General features: G+C 42.6%; 1 protein-coding gene across 2 annotated transcripts in view; it reads right to left on the bottom strand.

Moving 5' to 3' along the window:
• Window positions 1-17,780, bottom strand: part of LOC115133243 (copine-8-like) — a 120,277-nt gene that overhangs the window by 30,217 nt on the left and 72,280 nt on the right. For both annotated transcript variants that reach the window (XM_029666279.2, XM_065021759.1), the window contains 5 exons: window positions 8,446-8,509; window positions 6,398-6,501; window positions 4,671-4,775; window positions 2,680-2,721; window positions 56-131 (listed from right to left, as the gene is read on the bottom strand). In XM_029666279.2, the coding sequence (XP_029522139.1) occupies window positions 56-131; window positions 2,680-2,721; window positions 4,671-4,775; window positions 6,398-6,501; window positions 8,446-8,509 (391 nt within the window). The remainder of the gene's footprint in view (window positions 1-55; window positions 132-2,679; window positions 2,722-4,670; window positions 4,776-6,397; window positions 6,502-8,445; window positions 8,510-17,780) is intronic.

The following is a 17,780-nucleotide window of genomic DNA, read 5'->3' as shown; positions in this document are numbered from 1 at the left end:
ACACATACATACGTAAACATGACGCATGCACACATGTAAACACACACACACTTACCTCATACACATTGAACTGGGACTGGCCTCTGGATAGCTCTCTGTAGCTGGTAGTGAACTCTCCTATGAAGTCATGGCTAAGGACACAACGCACAAAACAATCATTAGTAAAATCATAGGATTTCAAATACACACCCACAAAGCACCACTGTTAGTTGCAGAAGCCTGATCGACGTGCCTAAGTGTATTGCAAAGTATTATAATAGTCTAGTGGATGGAATGAGATCAGTTGAGATAAGTTATTATTCATGAAATGTTAAAGCAAGAAAGAGTGAGATAGATAGACATTTAATCATTATTTGAGAGTGATTAAGGAGAGATTTCACTTGTGTTTTTCATGCAGCCACTTGAGGGTGGGAAAAAGTAGTTGCCCCCTTTCTGATTCTCTCTATTTTCGATACTGTCACGCCCTGGTCGAAGTATTTTGTGTTTCTTCATTTATTTGGTCAGGCCAGGGTGTGACATGGGTTTATTGTGGTGTGTTTTGTCTTGGGGTTTTGTGGGGTGTTGGGTGTGTGGCTTAGTGGGGTTATCTAACAAAGTCTATGGCTGTCTGGAGTGGTTCTCAATCAGAGGCAGGTGTGTATCGTTGTCTCTGATTGGGAACCATATTTAGGCAGCCATATTCTTTGAGGGTTTCGTGGGTGATTGTCCTTAGTGTCCTTGTTCCTGTCTCTGTGTTAGTTTACACAAGTATAGGCTGTTTCGGTTTTCGTTACGTTCTTTGTTTTGTAGTGTTTGTAATTGATTCGTGTTTTACGTTTGTTTATTAAACATGGATCGCAATCTACACGCTGCATTTTGGTCCGACTCTCCTTCACCACAAGAGAACTGTTACAGATACTGAATATTATCAGATCTTCAACGAAAACCTTATATTAGATAAAGGGAACCTGAGTTTACAATAAACAAAGCTACGCAACACTCAATTCCCCTGTGTGAAAGAGTAATTGCCCCTTTACACTCAATAACTGATTGTGCCACCTTTAGATGCAGTGATTGCAACCAAATGCTTCCTGTAGTTGGTGATCAGTTTCTCACATTGCTGTGGAGGAAGTTTGGCCCACTCTTGCATGCAGAACAAATTTAACTCCGCGACATATGTGGGTTTTCAAGCGTGAACTGCTCGTTTCAAGTCCTGTCACAACATCTCAATTGGGATTAGGCCTGGACTATGACATTCCAAAACTTCAAAATGGGTTGTTTTTTTAGCCATTTTCATGTAGACTTGATTGTGTGTTTTGAATCATTGTCTTGCTGCATGTCCCAGCTGCGCTTCAGCTCACAGACAGATGGACCGACATTCTCCTGTAGAATTCTCTGATACAGAGCAGAATACATGGTTCCTTCTATTAAGGCAAGTCGTCCAGGTCCTGAGGCAGCAAAGCATCCCCAAACCATCACACTACCACCACCACGCTAGACCGTTGGTAAGAGGTTCTTACAGTGAAATGCAGCGTTTGGTTTTCGCCAGGCATAACGGGATCCGTGTCGTCCAAAAAGTTGACTCAAGTTTGCCAAAAAGCACCTGGAGGATCAGCAAGACTCTTGGAAGAATGTTCTACGGACAAATGATTCAAAAGTAACTTTTCTGGATGACAAAATCCTCCACGACGACTGATCAACAAGCAGCTGAAAGGTGACACAACCAGTTATTAAGTGTGTTGGATTCTGGGGTAGACGTTGAACATTGTTATACTCAGAAGAATAGGAACATTAGTTACAAAAGGGACATGAGGGGTGCCATAATGAAGCTTGGGAGGGGCGGAGTGCAGGGAACACGATCGCATGTGGCAGTACTGATACGGGGGGGGACCCCATTGAAGGATCATATCACTTAGCTCCCTGCTCAGCAATAATGATGCAATGTTTAGAGATAAGGAGGAGACGTGGTTAAGCTTCTTCGGTGTCCGTGATTGATTTACTCAAACGTAGAATCTAACAGGTGCAAGGGGGCAATTACTTTTTCACACCAGGGACATTGGCTGCTGTACAACTGTGTCTATTAAATAAGTGAAATAAGTATGTAATTGTTGTGTTATTTGTTCGCTCAGGTTCCCGTCGTCTAATATTCGATTCTGGTTGAAGATCCTGTAACATTCCGTGTCAAATGTATGCAAAAGTAGAGAAGGAAAAAAAAGAAGGGGTCAAATACATTTTCATGGCACTGTATGTTCAATGCACTTCCTTAAAATAAAATGAATTCGGAAACAAAGTGTAACCCCTCTACCTGCAAGCAAAGAGAGATCTGGTAACACCTGACACAGCGCTGACGGGTATAAAGAGGCAACGAGACAGAGGGAGTGAGAGCATACCGTAACGCAACACCCCAGTGCAGTAACCTTGTCCACTAAACCCATAATATGAAATGGTGACACTCAAATCAAGTTGGTGTTTCTTCTACTGCTGCCCCGCCCTTGGCCCCGCCTCTATATTTAAATGAGCCAATTCCCCCACTTCAACAACAACATGTCAATGTGTGTTGAATGAATCAGCATCCCCTCCAGCTTCCTTACCTTCTAGAAATATAGATCATGATTAGTTCAAGTATCCTAATTTAGATAACACAGTGGATTACATCATGCTAATGAAGGTGCATTTCAATTAAGACTTAAATTAAATTACCTTCCATCTCTTTCCCAGTCGTAGCATTCTATCTTGATCGTTCTAGTAGGGTGAAAAAATATATATATCAGAAACAGATTTATTTCGTTTAACAGGACAATTATCAGCAGAATCTATGATCATGGCATTGTACATTCCCACCAAACAAGTTTTAAGTTCAAATTCATACTATTCTGAAGGAGGATCGTTTATAGTAATCTATATCATGTCTATATTAGTTTCCAAAATACCGAACGCTAGAGAGAGAAAAGCAGTGCTCTTCTACCATCATCCAATCCTCTCAAACTGAAGAATCGTTTTCCCCTGACAAGTGGCCATTTTCCTTCACCAGAGCCAAGAGATGAGTAGTTCACTGTGGCTATGCGTATTTCCACCCAGCACCAATTTCACCTGTCTCAATTTCACCTCTCTTTTCAGATGAGGAAAAAAAGAAAATAACGAACAGATGCTTAGATGAAAAGGTAATCATTAGTTATAGATTACCACCGGGTGAGAGGTCACAGGTTATTAATGAGTTTCCCGAAGGGGTTCGTAAGAGGGTATGAGGCACAATCCGGCATTGTCAGAGCACAAAGACACACACACACACACACACAGGTCAGCCTCCTATCAAATGGAGTGAAGGATGAGCCCATCACCATCCATCTAAGCTGACTAGATACAAGGCTTAGAAGATAAAGCCATCCAGCCCGACAGTAATCTACCAGAACACCTCCCCTGGGTCCTGAGGGAGGGAGTCCTGCACTGCGACCCAAATGGCACCCATTTGGGACGCACATCTACTGTAGAGGAGGACAGCACGGGGGATGACCCCTCATACAAACAGCAGTGGACTTTATTAACTACCTCATTGGAAAACAATTACTGTATTGAAGCGCAACCTAAAGATGCTCTGAGGACACGACAGGAGCGATGAGTTGGCAGGACAGACAATGGGTTTGCTGCTCCTTCTGTAGTCCCCGGGGTGGCGGGAGAAAGTGTGTATGTGTGCGTGCGTGAGAGTGTGTGTCCCTAACAAGGGCCCATCAGCGGTGGTACTATCAGCAGGGGGACACACAGCTCTCCATTGTTAGCGTTCTCTCGTGGCTCTCGTCCTGCCTCTCCCTTATCTCTCATCCCAGACCCCCAGAGACTCGCACTCTCGCTGTGTGTGTGTGTGTGTGCGTAAATCAATGTATATGTGTGTGTAAGCGTTCATTCGTGTGCTTCCTTGGATCCCCACACACTGATAACAATGAGCTCTCTCTAACTAACCTCCTAACAACTCAGACAGAGCCAGGGCCCAGCTCTGTTCCAATCAATGCAGCCTGACTAGCTCAGACCATCCATCTGGGGCTTTGTGCCTTATCACTGGCAAACAAGCCCACTGACAACTGGAGATGAATACAAACACAATCCCTGAGATGGGATTACAGAGTGACACACACACACACACATTGTCCTTTACATTACACACACACACACACACACACTGGGGGAGTTCAAACTTGGGGGTGAAAAACTATTGCAGTGCTTCTTACACCCTGGATTTAAGGGCCATTACATTTGAGTGAGGGCATGACACCTGTCTGTCAGTCAGGCATGTGAATAGACTATTCCACTGAGGGAGAAAGATGATTGCAGAGAGGAAGGCTATTCATAAGCAGACCAAGCATTGATTTCTCCTTTGGAGTTAATTATAATAGCTTCCATATGCATTTAATAGGTTCACAACCAATTTAGCAACCAAGGAATTCTATGCATGCATGGTGATTCTTGGAAAATGGAGTGCATCTAAAAAATATTTTCCCCTCTTGCAGATTAGATCCTGTCAACCAAATAAGTTTTACAAAACACGCCAATTGTAAAAAAAAAAAAGTTTAAAAAAGAAGATTATCAACATGGCCCTCACACACTTCAGCAAAACAGTTAATGCCAGTTTAATCTTGCTGGCCACACTACACACACACGCACACAGACACGCACACACGTAGACACACACACACACTGACCTGTCGTAGTCTCCATTGCAGAGTGCTCTGACAGGTATCTTGAAGGCCTGCCACACTGGGTTTAGTGTGTTCTTCACCACCTCTGTCTTATGGCAGATTGTGAACCTGAAGAAACACAGCGACAAGACAAGCCATTCACTTATCAATGGGTCAATCAATCACTGGACAATATTCCTTTCACTGTTCCTCTTTATCCCCACATCTTCCTCTCTTCCTCAGAGTGTCTGTGCAAAGTCAGAGTTAGCGAGACAAACTATCTTCCTGTGATCTTCTCAAGATTTTTCTCAAGTTTAAACGTCTCTCTTTGACTCTCAGCTCCCTCAGATCTTTCTTCCCCCCCAAGAAGATAAATTGCACTCATTTAGTGATACAAATCTCTAAGACATTGATTCCTTTTTTCCATACTTTGGCAAAATATCGAGCGATAAAAAAAAACATTTCAAATTTCATCATGATGACCGGCACAAAAAATATATGTTTCAGTTCTAAGAGCAATTAGCATCAACTGAGTAATTCTCAGTATAATCATCATTCACTGTAAAAGTAAATGGTTTTAAAGTGAATATAGTGCCGTGTGGAATATGAGTTCAGAGAGCTTCACCTTCCATTAACTGATAGTGAGAGTGAGAGAGAGAGAGTGAGTGTGAGTGTGAGTGAGAGAGAGAGCGAGAGAGAGAGATTGACCCCTGTACAGAGAGGTCAGGGGGGCAATAGGGAGCTTTCCCTCCAACCACTGCTCCCTCTAGGTCATCTCCTCTCTGCTCTGCCGGCTTCAACATAGGTAGGTGTGTGTGTGTGTGTGTGTGTGTGTGTGTGTGTGTGTGTGTGTGTGTGTGATAAAGCCTCAGCCTCCAGTATTTATGCTGCAGTAGTTTACGTGTCGGGTGGGCTAGGGTCAGTCTGTTATATCTGGAGTATTTCTCTTGTCTTATCCGGTCTCCTGTGTGAATTTAAGTATGCTCTCTCTAATTCTCTCTTTTTCTCTCTCTCGGAGGACCTGAGCCCTAGGATCATGCCTCAGGACTACCTGACCTGATGACTCCTTTGCTGTCCCCAGTCCACCTGCCCGTGCTGCTGCTCCAGTTTCAACTGTTCTGCCTGCAGCTATGGAACCCTGACCTGTTCACCGGACGTGCTACATGTCCCCGACCTGCTGTTTTCAACTCTCTAGAGAGCTATGAAAAGCCAACTGACATTTACTCCTGACCTGTTGCACCCTCGACAACCACTGTGATTATTATTATTTGACTCTGCTGGTCATCTATGAACGTTTGAACATCTTGGCCATGTTCTGTTATAATCTCCACCCGGCACAGCCAGAAGAGGACCGGCCACCCCTCATAGCCTGGTTTCTCTCTAGGTTTCTTCCTATGTTCTGGCCTTTCTAAGGAGTTTTTCCTAGCCACCGTGCTTCTACACCTGCATTGCTTGCCTTTTGGGGTTTTAGGCTGCGTTTTTGTACAGCACTTTATGACATCAGCTGATGTAAGAAGGGCTTTATAAATACATTTGATTGATTGATTGAGTAGACCTGCTTATCTGACCTGTGTTGATGAGAGAGAAGACCCAGTAGGCTGTAACGCGCGCACGCACACACACGCAAAGAGATGTAAGGTTGTTTACCTAAAGGAATTCAATGGAATCTAATTTCCATCAGATTGCGGGACTGATGGATGGAATTGAATGGGGGAGAGGATCTGAAGAAGGGGTAGGTAAAGTATACTCACGTGCCGTCTTCATTGCTGCGATAGAAGACGAGGAATGGGTCTGACTTGCCGAAGAAATCTTTCTTGTCCAGTTTATTCCCACAGAACTGCATCATCACGGACTCCTACAATAACAGAGAGAGACGTTGAGACTGATGAAACTGACAGCACAGCTCACAGCTCAGTATTCACAGCAGATACTGGTGAGAGACTTCGGATAGTAGATGCAGACATTAATGCTGATCAGTCAACAGTAACATTACAGGACACAGCTCAGGGCAACTCTACTCAGCATCAAGGTGAGAGTAATATCCTACGATAGTAAATCCATAACAATATAATTTAATGTATATGCCATGGCAAAGTGGTTATTGATTGATGTTGTCCTTATGATGGTATGATGTACAGTGCCTTGCAAAAGTATTCATCCCCCTTGGCATTTTTCCTATTTTGTTGCATTACAACCTGTAATTTAACTTGATTTTTATTTGGATTTAATGTAATGGACACACACAAAATAGTTTAAATTGGTGAAGTGAAATGGAAAAAGTAACTTGTTTCAAAAATAATGCATATGTATTCACCCCCTTTGCTATGAAGCCCCTATACAAGATCTAGTGCAACCAATTACCTTCAGAAGTCACATAATTAGTAAATAAAGTCCACCTGCGTGCAATCTAAGTGTCACATGATCTGTCACATGATCTCAGTATATATACACCTGTATTGAAAGGCCCCAGAGTCTGCAACACCACTAAGCAAGTGGCACCACCAAGCAAGCGGCACGGAGCTCTCCAAATAGGTCAGGGACAAAGTTGTGGAGAAGTACAGATCAGGGTTGGGTTATAAAAAAATATCTGAAACTTTGAACATCCCACAGAGCACCATTAAATCCATTATTAAAAAATGGAAAGAATATTTCACCACAACAAACCTGCCAAGAGAGGGCCGCCCACCAAAAATCCCAGAACAGGCAAGGTGGGCATTAATCAGAGATGCAATAAAGAGACCAAAGATAACCCTGAAGGAGCTGCAAACCTCTACAGTGGAGATTGGAGTATCTGTCCATAGGACCACTTTAAGCCGTACACTCCACGGAGCTGGGCTTTAAGGAAGAGTAGCCAGAAAAAAAGCCACTGCTTAAAGAACAAAAATCAGCAAACAAAAAGGTATGTGGGAGATTCCCCAAACATATGGAAGAAGGTACTCTGGACAGATGAGACTAAAATTTAGCTTTTTGGCCATCAAGGAAAATGCTATTTCTGGCACAAACCCAACACCTCGCATCACCACGAGAATACCATCCCAATTCTGACCAGTTTACAAGTCCCTGCCGATGAAAAACATCCACCACCATGCTTCACTGTGGGGATGTTTTTCATCGGCAGGGACTGGGAAACTGGTCAGAATTGAAGGAATGATGGATTGCACTAAATACAGGGAAATTCTTGAGGAGAAACCTGTTTCAGTCTTCCAGAGATGTGAGACTGGGACGGAGGTTCACCTACCAGCAGGACAATGACCCTAAGCATACTGCTCAAGCAACATTCGAATGGTTTAAGGGGAAACATTTAAATGTCTTGGAATGGCCTAGTCGAAGCCCAGACCTCAATCCAACTGAGAATATGCGGTATGACTTAAACATTGCTGTACAGTGTACACCATCGGACCCATCCAAATTGAAGGAGCTAGAGCAGTTTTGCCTTGAAGAATGGGCAAAAATCCCAGTGGCAAGATGTGCCAAGCTTATAGAGACATACCCCAAGAGACTTGCAGCTGTAATTGCTACAAAAGGTGGCTCTACAAAGTATTGACTAAGGAGGGGGTGAATAGTTATGCACACTCAAGTTCTGTTTTTTTGTCTAATTTCTTGTTTGCTTCACAAGTAAATATATTTAACATCTTCAAAGTGGTAGGCATGTTGTGTAAATCAAATGATACGAACCCCCAACCTAATTCCAGGTTGTAAGGCAACAAAATAGGAAAAATGCTTGGGGGGGGGGGGGTGAATACTTGGGATGCAGCCCAAAACTTCCTTTCCCTCCATATCCCCTGCCATCACTACTCACCCTGCAGTTTCCCATCTCTTCTGCCTTAACAATGATGTTTCCACACTTCTTTCCGGGAATGCCCCTGTTGAAGACAAAACAGAGACGCCATTCATTGATAAACTAATGGACTATATGGTCAAACGGAAACGCATAACGGTGATGTCTGTGCAGGTTTCTGTCATAACAAGCCTCACCCATCATGCCATGGAAAACGTGAGCACTTGAGGGAGTATTCCCAAAACACCTCTAAAGCCAGAGAATACAAGTTGAGCTTTGAGAGAGAGAGAGAGAGAGCGGGGGAGAAAGAGGGTGTGTGTGTGTTTGTGTGTGCACCTTCCCCTACGCCTTTCCTGACCCGGCACTGTTTATCCAGGATTCCATCCAACACACTACACCCAACTTACACAGGCCCCTTTCACAACGCATCCACCATCCCTCCAAGCAGTGGTGTCCAAGTCATGTCAGAGGACAAAATAAGCTTTCAAATGGAACCCATAAGGCATGGTAAGAAACCACAGTGATATTAGTTGTCTGAACTTCTGAGAAACACTGATGACTAGTGCTGTCATAGCACTAGCCAGACCCACCTTGCAGAAATGTACTCAGCCAGTCATTTAGGCAGCCTGAAATTGGGGTCTAGGACCCCAGCCTAAGAGTAATACAAGTCCCCTTTACTTAGACAGCAAGACTGAATGAGACAGCTGATAGACCTATCTAAAGGATCTGGATGTTTTTTTTTTGTATCAGTGCTTTACATTGGGAAGAACATCTATCTATTTTTATCCCAAAAACCAATAGCCTACCTCTTCTGAAGGATGGGAGTAAAATTGCAAAAGAAGAAAATGAAAAGGTTTCTCTCTCTCCCCTCCCTCTCTGACAATTTCCCCTAGGTCATTTGTACTGTCCAGTGTTCCCTTCCCTTCCCTCCACCATGAAATCGACCCATTCTCCTCATTGTAATTATGTAAGAAAAAAAATACACTTTTAGGACTATGTTCCATTTTGCCCGTGTACCAAATCGACTGTTGATTAATCCCTAAACCCTCTGTCTTTTACGATGGGGGAAATCACTCCAATTGGAGTAGACCAGGGCCTGTATTCACAAGAGTCTCAGAGTAGGAGTGCTGATCTATGATCCGGCCCCCCCTGATTAATCGCATGGTCTGTTAGGAGATGAGTCCATGTCCGAGCATTCGCAAACGGGTGTTTGCAAAATCAATGCCACATGTAATAACTAGGGCTATCACTTTGTGTAGCCAGTATCGATGATAATGATAACTATCTTGTGGGAAATAGAAATGCTTTCCCCAAAACCTTCTCAACCATGTAAATGTTAACTGAAAAGTAGGCCTACGTGGCAGAATTATGTCATGCTTTGTATCAATCGGGTGGGCATTTGTATTGCAAACTCTGCTACAGAAACACCGCTAGCAAAACACGTTCCTCTCTAGCTAAGTGCGCAACACAAAAAGCTAAACGTGTTAGATTTATTTGGGATGCCAAAAATGGTCTTTTGATTAAAAAAAAATGTAATTGACATGGACTCAGAACATCCCATTTGGTTGTTTCTCTGTAAAAAGAGTAATTGTGAGATGAAAAACTGAACTTCACACATGAGTATGTTCACACTGATCCTAGATCAGCACCCCTAGGACTACTCTGATACGCTTTATGAATGCAGGCCCAGCCACTGTTACAGAGAAGCTTGATTGTGAATGTTCGGTTTAGTTCTAATCTTCGAATGCCAAAATAAATTAAATTTAAAACTGTAGCAGTTGATTCCACAAGCATAGAGTGAAAAGCCACGTAAGGAAATCCTGCTGTAGACGAGTTAATAACAGGATTACACACAAATAGGATTCAGACAGGGTTTCACAAGTATTCCACACGTCCTCTCATCCAGTAATAGACACCTATGGATTTTGATTGTCACTTACAAATTCTAGTCAGTTCACTCCCTCTTGCTCTGTCTCTCTTTCCCAGTGTATGTGTGTGCTTTTGTATGCATATGTGTAGTGCCTCAAAGTAGCTAGCTCTAAAAGTGTGTGTGCCGTTGAACGCAGCAGAAGAGGGGTGCACTGTAACCCTCAGGCACAGCCACTCACTCTAAATAGGATAGAGCCATTTCAGACCAAATCTGCCTCCCAAATGGTAGCCTATTCCCTTTAGGGTACACTACTTTTCACCAGGGCCCATATGGGTCTTGTCAAAAGTAGTGCACAATTTAGGGAATAGGGTGGCATTTGGGACACACCTATAAGCTGATTGCTGCCTAACCAGATCAGCACAATTCAGATCTGCTGCCATATTACAACCCCCATGAACAACACTGAACGTCAGCTTAACTGCCTATGCTTCTTACAATAGGAGTGGTTGAATGAAAAAAACAGAAAGAAACCCTTTATTCTTTTCAGTCTCCCTGTCTTTCTTGCCTTGGTGCCAACATACGCATGCGCACGCAAGCATGCAGACCAGAGCTGCACCAGAAGACACACACTGCTGTCTTTGTGCGGGTGACTGTGAATGGGTACTGAACAAAGCTCCGTCCCATCCCATCACAGCCAATTCAGTGGGTCTGTCAGACAATAAATCAAACAAGTAAACAAGACCAGGGCCATCGGAGGACTCACACACATAGAGCTCCTCCTGGGTTGGTTGGCGAGGCCTACACTACCAACAGGTCTTTGTGGGTTGCAGGGATAGGGCCAATTATATTTAATAATGGGGGTATGAATGGCGGGGGGCATAGGTCTAGCGCAGGTAAAGCAAGAATGCAGTCCACAGAAGACAGGTTTCATGAAATGGGGTTTCAGCCAACTCAACTAATGAAGAGTGTACACACATATTAGTGTCGTAGCTCTTCATGTGGGACTTTAACTGTATGACATTCTTATTGCAATGTACATCCTTATCCTTACTTTTGGATCTGGGTCCATGAAAAAGAGTATCACCCTACTCAGTGACACCCAAAGAACACAACTGTGAAGAGTTGTCAGTATCGTAGACTCTTATTGCAGGACTTTGGTGAGCTAATGTGACTGTCAGTCAACCTACTGTGCGTATTGACATTCATATTGCAATATACACCCTTGGGTCATCAGCCTACTCAGTGATTCCAACAGAACACAACTGAGACATGTCAAAATGCTGATTTATTGAATTCTCCATGTGGTCTATATTAAAGGACACCTTATTTAATATAACATGCTTTGAATATTCAATAGTTAACAGGTAAAGTCCCACAATAAGAGCAACAACTCTAGTATTTGTGTAAACTCTTCACAGTTGTGTTCTGTGGGTGTCACCGAGTAGGTTGACACACCATTTCATGGACCCAAGACCAATGTTTTTTTTTCCATCCCTGAGCAAATTTCACATCTGCTAAGAGAAAACTTTAGTTGTGAAAATCCTGCGAAACTTCCGGGCGCGCGTTTACTGAGGCTCTACCTGCTTTAAGTTAGTTTAAACAGTGGTCAAGTGGAATACTGTGGCTATACCAAAGTGGCCTACCATAAAATAAACGATGGAGAAAATGCATCCCATAACATTTGAACATAGAAATAGCTGTTCTATCGTTCAGCCTACAGTATGATCTATAACTGGGCTAATAACTCAGTAACTAGCAAAGGATATGAACAAATGTACACAATACGCTACATGTCGCTCTCGCTTCGATCTCAAAACAAGCGCATCTACTCATGACCGTTCATGCTGTAAAAACAGTACAGATCAACATGAACGGCCCAGATCCATATATGGCAATGGTCTATTTGCATATAGGCCTACTGCAAGCTCTGCCTACAACAAAATCTCTTGCATAGTTAGTTTTGTTTCGGTATGTTGCAGTGAAAGGGGCTAATATTGAGTTGATTTGTTCACAATTTTCAAAATAAAAGGGAAATGTTGATAATGTTCACTAATGGGGAAAAGTTCAATCTCATGCTTCTCTGCGCGTGCTGATATTTCTTCTGTATGGCAGTCCTGGGGGAGCTGCGCGCCTGCTTGCAACTTAGAGGGAACATTCCCCAAGACCCATAGCTAAAGCTGTACATTGCAATATGAATGTCAATATGCTCAAAAGGCTGGATAGTGAGGGGATTTCCCATAGTTAAAGTCCCACAATAAGAGAAACAGAGCTAATATATGTCAATATATTACATCAACAGTGCGATTTCAACAGATGTTTTCTCTTTTTTTGTGTGTAACTGTCTTTTGTTTAATTTATATAACATTCCAACCTTGTTCAGCGTTTTGTAGTCCAAATATTTCATTATTCCACTATTTGTATCCGTTTCATCAGTTTTAAATGGAGACCTCTATTTTGAAGGTGAACCGCGAATTCCACTATTGTGGGTAATACTTATTGTGGCTAGCTTCACACAGGTCACAAAAGGCACTCATTTCATGGAATGACCCAAGAAATAGACATCTTCTGAGTGGAAGACTAAAACGGGTATTTATTACACCATAGATGACAGGACAGTCTGGAGGTCAATAACATTAACGGAAAATGTGAAAATGAATCATCATAAATGCCTCAAGAAGTAAATGCTCTCTCGGTCACTTTCACTCATACACATCTATCTTATTTTCTCATCTCTCTACCCTCCATCTTCTGCTCTCTTTCACCTCCCCTTCTCTCGCTCTTTCTCCTTTATCTTGCTTTCTCTTTAACCTCCATTTCTTCTTGGTCTGCGTGTATTCAGAAGCAACACTTCCAATCAAGACACATGGATTTGCAATCAGTGTTAGGCGAAAGAGAGAGCAGAGTAGAGGGAGAGCGCTAGGTAGGTAATTATAATTCAATCTTAGCAACCTGTGGCGTTACTAGGGGGGGTGCGGGGTTTATTAGCGCACAATGCGCTTGCAATTATATTCCTCCTTCCCCCCCTGGAGAGACAAGAGGCCTTGAGGAAATAACAACTATCAGACAACACACCATGAGCCAGAGGAATCTATGTACAGTGTGTAATCTTCTCTTTTCCCACCCAGTAGAGATACGCAGGTGAGGTCTTAGAAAGGCTGACTTTTTAACTCCGCCAGAGTTTATCCGCGATATTCAATATTACAAAGATGCTGTCATATTAACATTAGCTACTTTCCTTGATTCAGCTCAACTCAATTAGGGTCTTATTCTCTGAAGAACAGACCGGGCGCCAGGATAAAGTGACTAAGGGGGCAGTTGAAATCGGCGAGGGGAATCATGTTGAATTCTGCTTATATCACGCTACGCCACAATACACATGAAGATCAAATGCAGAGACTCAGAGTTCGAGATCATTGGGTGCTTTTAAAAGTAACAGGTTGGCGCGAAATCTGTAGCTTACCTCCGCCGCGTAAAAATAGGGGCCTTCTAGCAGAAGTGAGGACAAAGATTTAGCAGGAGGCAGACAGGTAGAGGTGCAAAAGAGTTTTAGATCTATTTACACAGCGCTTGTGTTTCAAAGATGACGGTAATATTTACAAATGTACAGTACCAGTCAAAGGTTTGGACACACCTGCTCATTCAATGGTTTATCTTAATTCTTACTATTTTTTTACATTGTAGAATAATAATGAAGATATCAAAACTATGAAATAACACATATGTAATCATGTAGTAATCAAAAAAGTGTTAAACAAATTCAAAATGTTTTATATATTTAAGATTCTTCAAAGTAGCCACCCTTTGTCTTGATGACATCTTTGCGCATGCTTGGCATTCTCTCAACCAGCTTCATGAGGAATGCTTTTCCAAACATCTTGAAGGAGTTCCCACATATGCTCAGCAGTCGTTGGCTGCTTTTCCTTCACTCTGCAGTCAAATTCATCCACAACCAATTGGGTTGAAGTCGGGTGATTGTGGAGGCCAGGTCATCTGATGCAGCACTCCATCACACTCCTTCTTGGTCAAATAGCCCTTAATAGCCCTGGGTCATTATCCTGTTGAAAAATAAATGATAGTCCCACTAAGCGCAAACCAGATGGGATGGCATATCGCTGCAGAATTCTGTGGTAGCCATGCTGGTTAAGTGTGCCTTGAATTCTAAATAAATCACAGACAGTGTCACCAGCAAAGCACCCCCACACCTCCTCCTTCATTCTACACGGTGGGAACCACACATACGGAGATCATCGGTTCACCTACTCTGCGTCTCACAAAGACACGGCGTTTGGAACCAAAATTCTAAAATTTGGACTCATCAGACCAAAGGACAGATTTCCATCATTCTAATGTCCATTGCTTGTGTTGTTTCTTGGCCAAAGCAAGTCTCTTCTTCTTATTGGTGTCCTTTAGTAGTGTTTCTTTGCAGCAATTTGACCATGAAGGCCTGATTCATGCAGTCTCCTCTGAACAGTTGATGTTGAGATGTGTCTGTTACTTGAACTCTTTGAAGCATTTATTTGGGCTGCAATTTCTGAGGCTGGTAATGAATTTACCCTGTGCAGTAGAGGTAACTCTGGGTCCTTCTTTCCTGTGGTGGTCCTCATGAGAGCCAATTTTATCATAGTGCTTAATGTTTTTTGCGACTGCACTTGAAGAAACTTTCAAAGTTCTTGAAATGTTCCCGATTTACTGACCTTCATGTCTTAAAGTAATGATGGACTGTCATTTCTCTTTGCTTATTTGTGCTGCTCTTACCATAATATTGACTTGGTCTTTTACCAAATAGGGCTATCTTCTGTATAACACCCTACCTTGTCACAAGACAACTGATAGTCTCATGGCATTAAGAAGGAAATAAATTCAACAAATTAACTTGAACAAAATGCAACTGTTAATTGAAATGCATTCCAGGTGACTACCTCATGAAACTGGTTGAGAGAATGCCAACCATATGCAAAGCTGTCATCAAGGCAGAGGGTGGCAACTTTGAAGAGTTTAAAATAGTCTAAAATATCAAATATATTTTGATTTGTTTAACACTTATTTGGTTAGTACATGATTCCATATTTGTTATTTCATAGTTTTGATGTCTTCACTATAGTTCTACAATGTAGAATAGTGAAAATAAAGAAAAACCCTTGAATGAGTAGGTGTGTCCATACTTTGACTGGTATTGTATGTGTGAAATTTGTTTTGATGTAAAGTGGACCATTATCAAGCACCTGTATCGAAACAGGGGCAGTGGGAGAAAATACATGTCATCTATGCACTTAAACAGCGAATGGAGGACACTTTTCCCGTGGTAAATTTTCATGCCAGCCAGGTAGGCTACACTCCTGTTGTAAATATAAGCAATGTGCTTAATATTAGGAAAGTTCAGAAATACATATAGTAGGCCTAGTCTGTCGAAAGCTGATGGGATCCTCATCTTTTTAGTAGGCCATCATTCTGTTTTCTTGTGCAATTGCATAGCCTACTGAAATGTTGCGCAACATGAGCTCATGGGCTCTCATGAAGTGTTTGATTAGATTTTCGATTACATTAGCATTGATGTCAGAGTGATTAGAGGGACAATAGAGTGCTGAGTACCAGGCAGTTAGCAAGTTCGGTAGGCTACTAATGACAGCATCAGAGCTAGAAGGAGCCTAATTTCTGTGACTAAATGGTCTTGTGACTCGCCAGTGTGGCGGTAATACGGTCCACGCGACAGCCCTAGTCATACCTAACCGCCACAGTGGTTTTCCATAGCCCCCCTACGCACAACGCGGCACGTTCTGTCCATTTTGCACTAACCTGTCCCTTGTACTTTTTTGCAATTTTTGATATAGGTACATCAAATTAAAAGTTTGGGGGCACAAATTTAAACTGAGGGGGCTAAGCCTCCTTTCGCCCCCAGGTAGAGCTCGGGATGCTCAACTCAAATACTGAGGCCGACATTATTTTCTGTCCTCACTACTACTACTGCAACCTCAAACATCTTTACAAGCACCGTTCCAGCAACGTAGGGAACCAGGCCAGCAGAGTACAGCTTGGCTTGGCTCAGCAGTTTGAAAAGGATATTGCTGCACTCTCTCTCTCTCTCCTTCTCACAACAGCAGTCTATATTAAAGTCGTATAACTGTTCTCTAGTCTCCTACAGCCTCTTGTCCTGTATTAAATGAATATCACCTTTCCAGAGGAAAGGGATTCATGTTCAGATAAAGACTTTCCGTCATGCCCTTTGTGGCTTATTGAATATTCAAGAGGCCATAAAAATGAAAGACGCCATGACAAATCTGAAAGTCATTACGGTGGCCCAGGAAAACGTTATTGATAATATTATGGAAATGGAATGCAAATTGCTACAGCGGAATGTACTTAACTCAAGAGCTGTTTTCAATTTAACAACAACAAAAAGAAAAGGGAGAGGGGGCGGTTTGTTAAGTGAGGGATAATTTAGTAAAAATAGCTTAAGTATCCACATTTATTCTTTAAATACCTTCAATATACTGTTCGAGTAGTAGATTATTGAGTTGCCCGAGTTTACTCAGACCAGGGTGTGTACTTATCCAAGTCTTACTGTGTTTACCCATTTATCCCTTCTTCATTTCAAACCTTTATTGAACTGGGAGAACTAGGCTCCTTGTGACATCATAGGATGAGAACCGCCAGCCTCACCTCTGAAGTGCAGAGCAGACGTAGAGAAAACCATGACATCACAGTTGTGTTTCCCTCTTTTCCCCTTGACTCATTCAGCTGTATGTTGGGGCCTTTACTGCCTTGCTGATCACTTTGAATCATTCATGAGATAGCACACACAACTATTCAATCAAATAATAGGACACCTACAGTTGGCATGGCACGCTATAGATGTCAACACACTCCTCAATCTGCTGACAGCCATTGTCTTAAAATAAACTGAGAGTCACTGATGAGTCAACCCCCCCCCTCCCACACCAGACATACGCCCATTGGAGTGCTGATTGAACTGTATAATTAGAGGTAATTAACATTCAATAGGGAAAATAAAGGTCCCCCGTCACGGTCAGGTGCATGTCTGACGACAGACAGGGTGAAAGGCACTAGAGCATCTCTCTCTCTCTCCCAATATCGCTCCCTCTGTTTCATTCTCACTCTGTCTTGCTCTCTCTTTCCCTCTCCCCCTCCAACTCTCGTTCTGGTTCTCTCTCTCTCTCTCTCTCTCTCTCTCTCTCTCTCTCTCTCTCTCTCTCTCTCTCTCTCTCTCTCTCTCTCTCTCTCTCTCTCTCTCTCTCTCTCTCTCTCTCTCTCTCTCTCTCTCTCTCTCTCTCTCTCTCTCTCTCTCTCTCTCTCTCTCTCTCTCTCTCCTACCTCTCTACTCACCTCAGCATGAGAACCAAGTGAACAATCAATTACTGTAGCTGAATATAACATGCTGGCGGCGATAATTAATGAATATAGGCAATGGCATACATTAGCTTAGAAAATTGAATATATTAGCTCAGAAACAGGTCTACCAATCTATCAG

The sequence above is a fragment of the Oncorhynchus nerka genome, linkage group LG8 (genome assembly GCF_034236695.1).
Source record: "Oncorhynchus nerka isolate Pitt River linkage group LG8, Oner_Uvic_2.0, whole genome shotgun sequence".
NCBI lineage: Eukaryota > Metazoa > Chordata > Actinopteri > Salmoniformes > Salmonidae > Oncorhynchus > Oncorhynchus nerka.
This window is presented reverse-complemented; position numbering and strand designations above follow the sequence as displayed.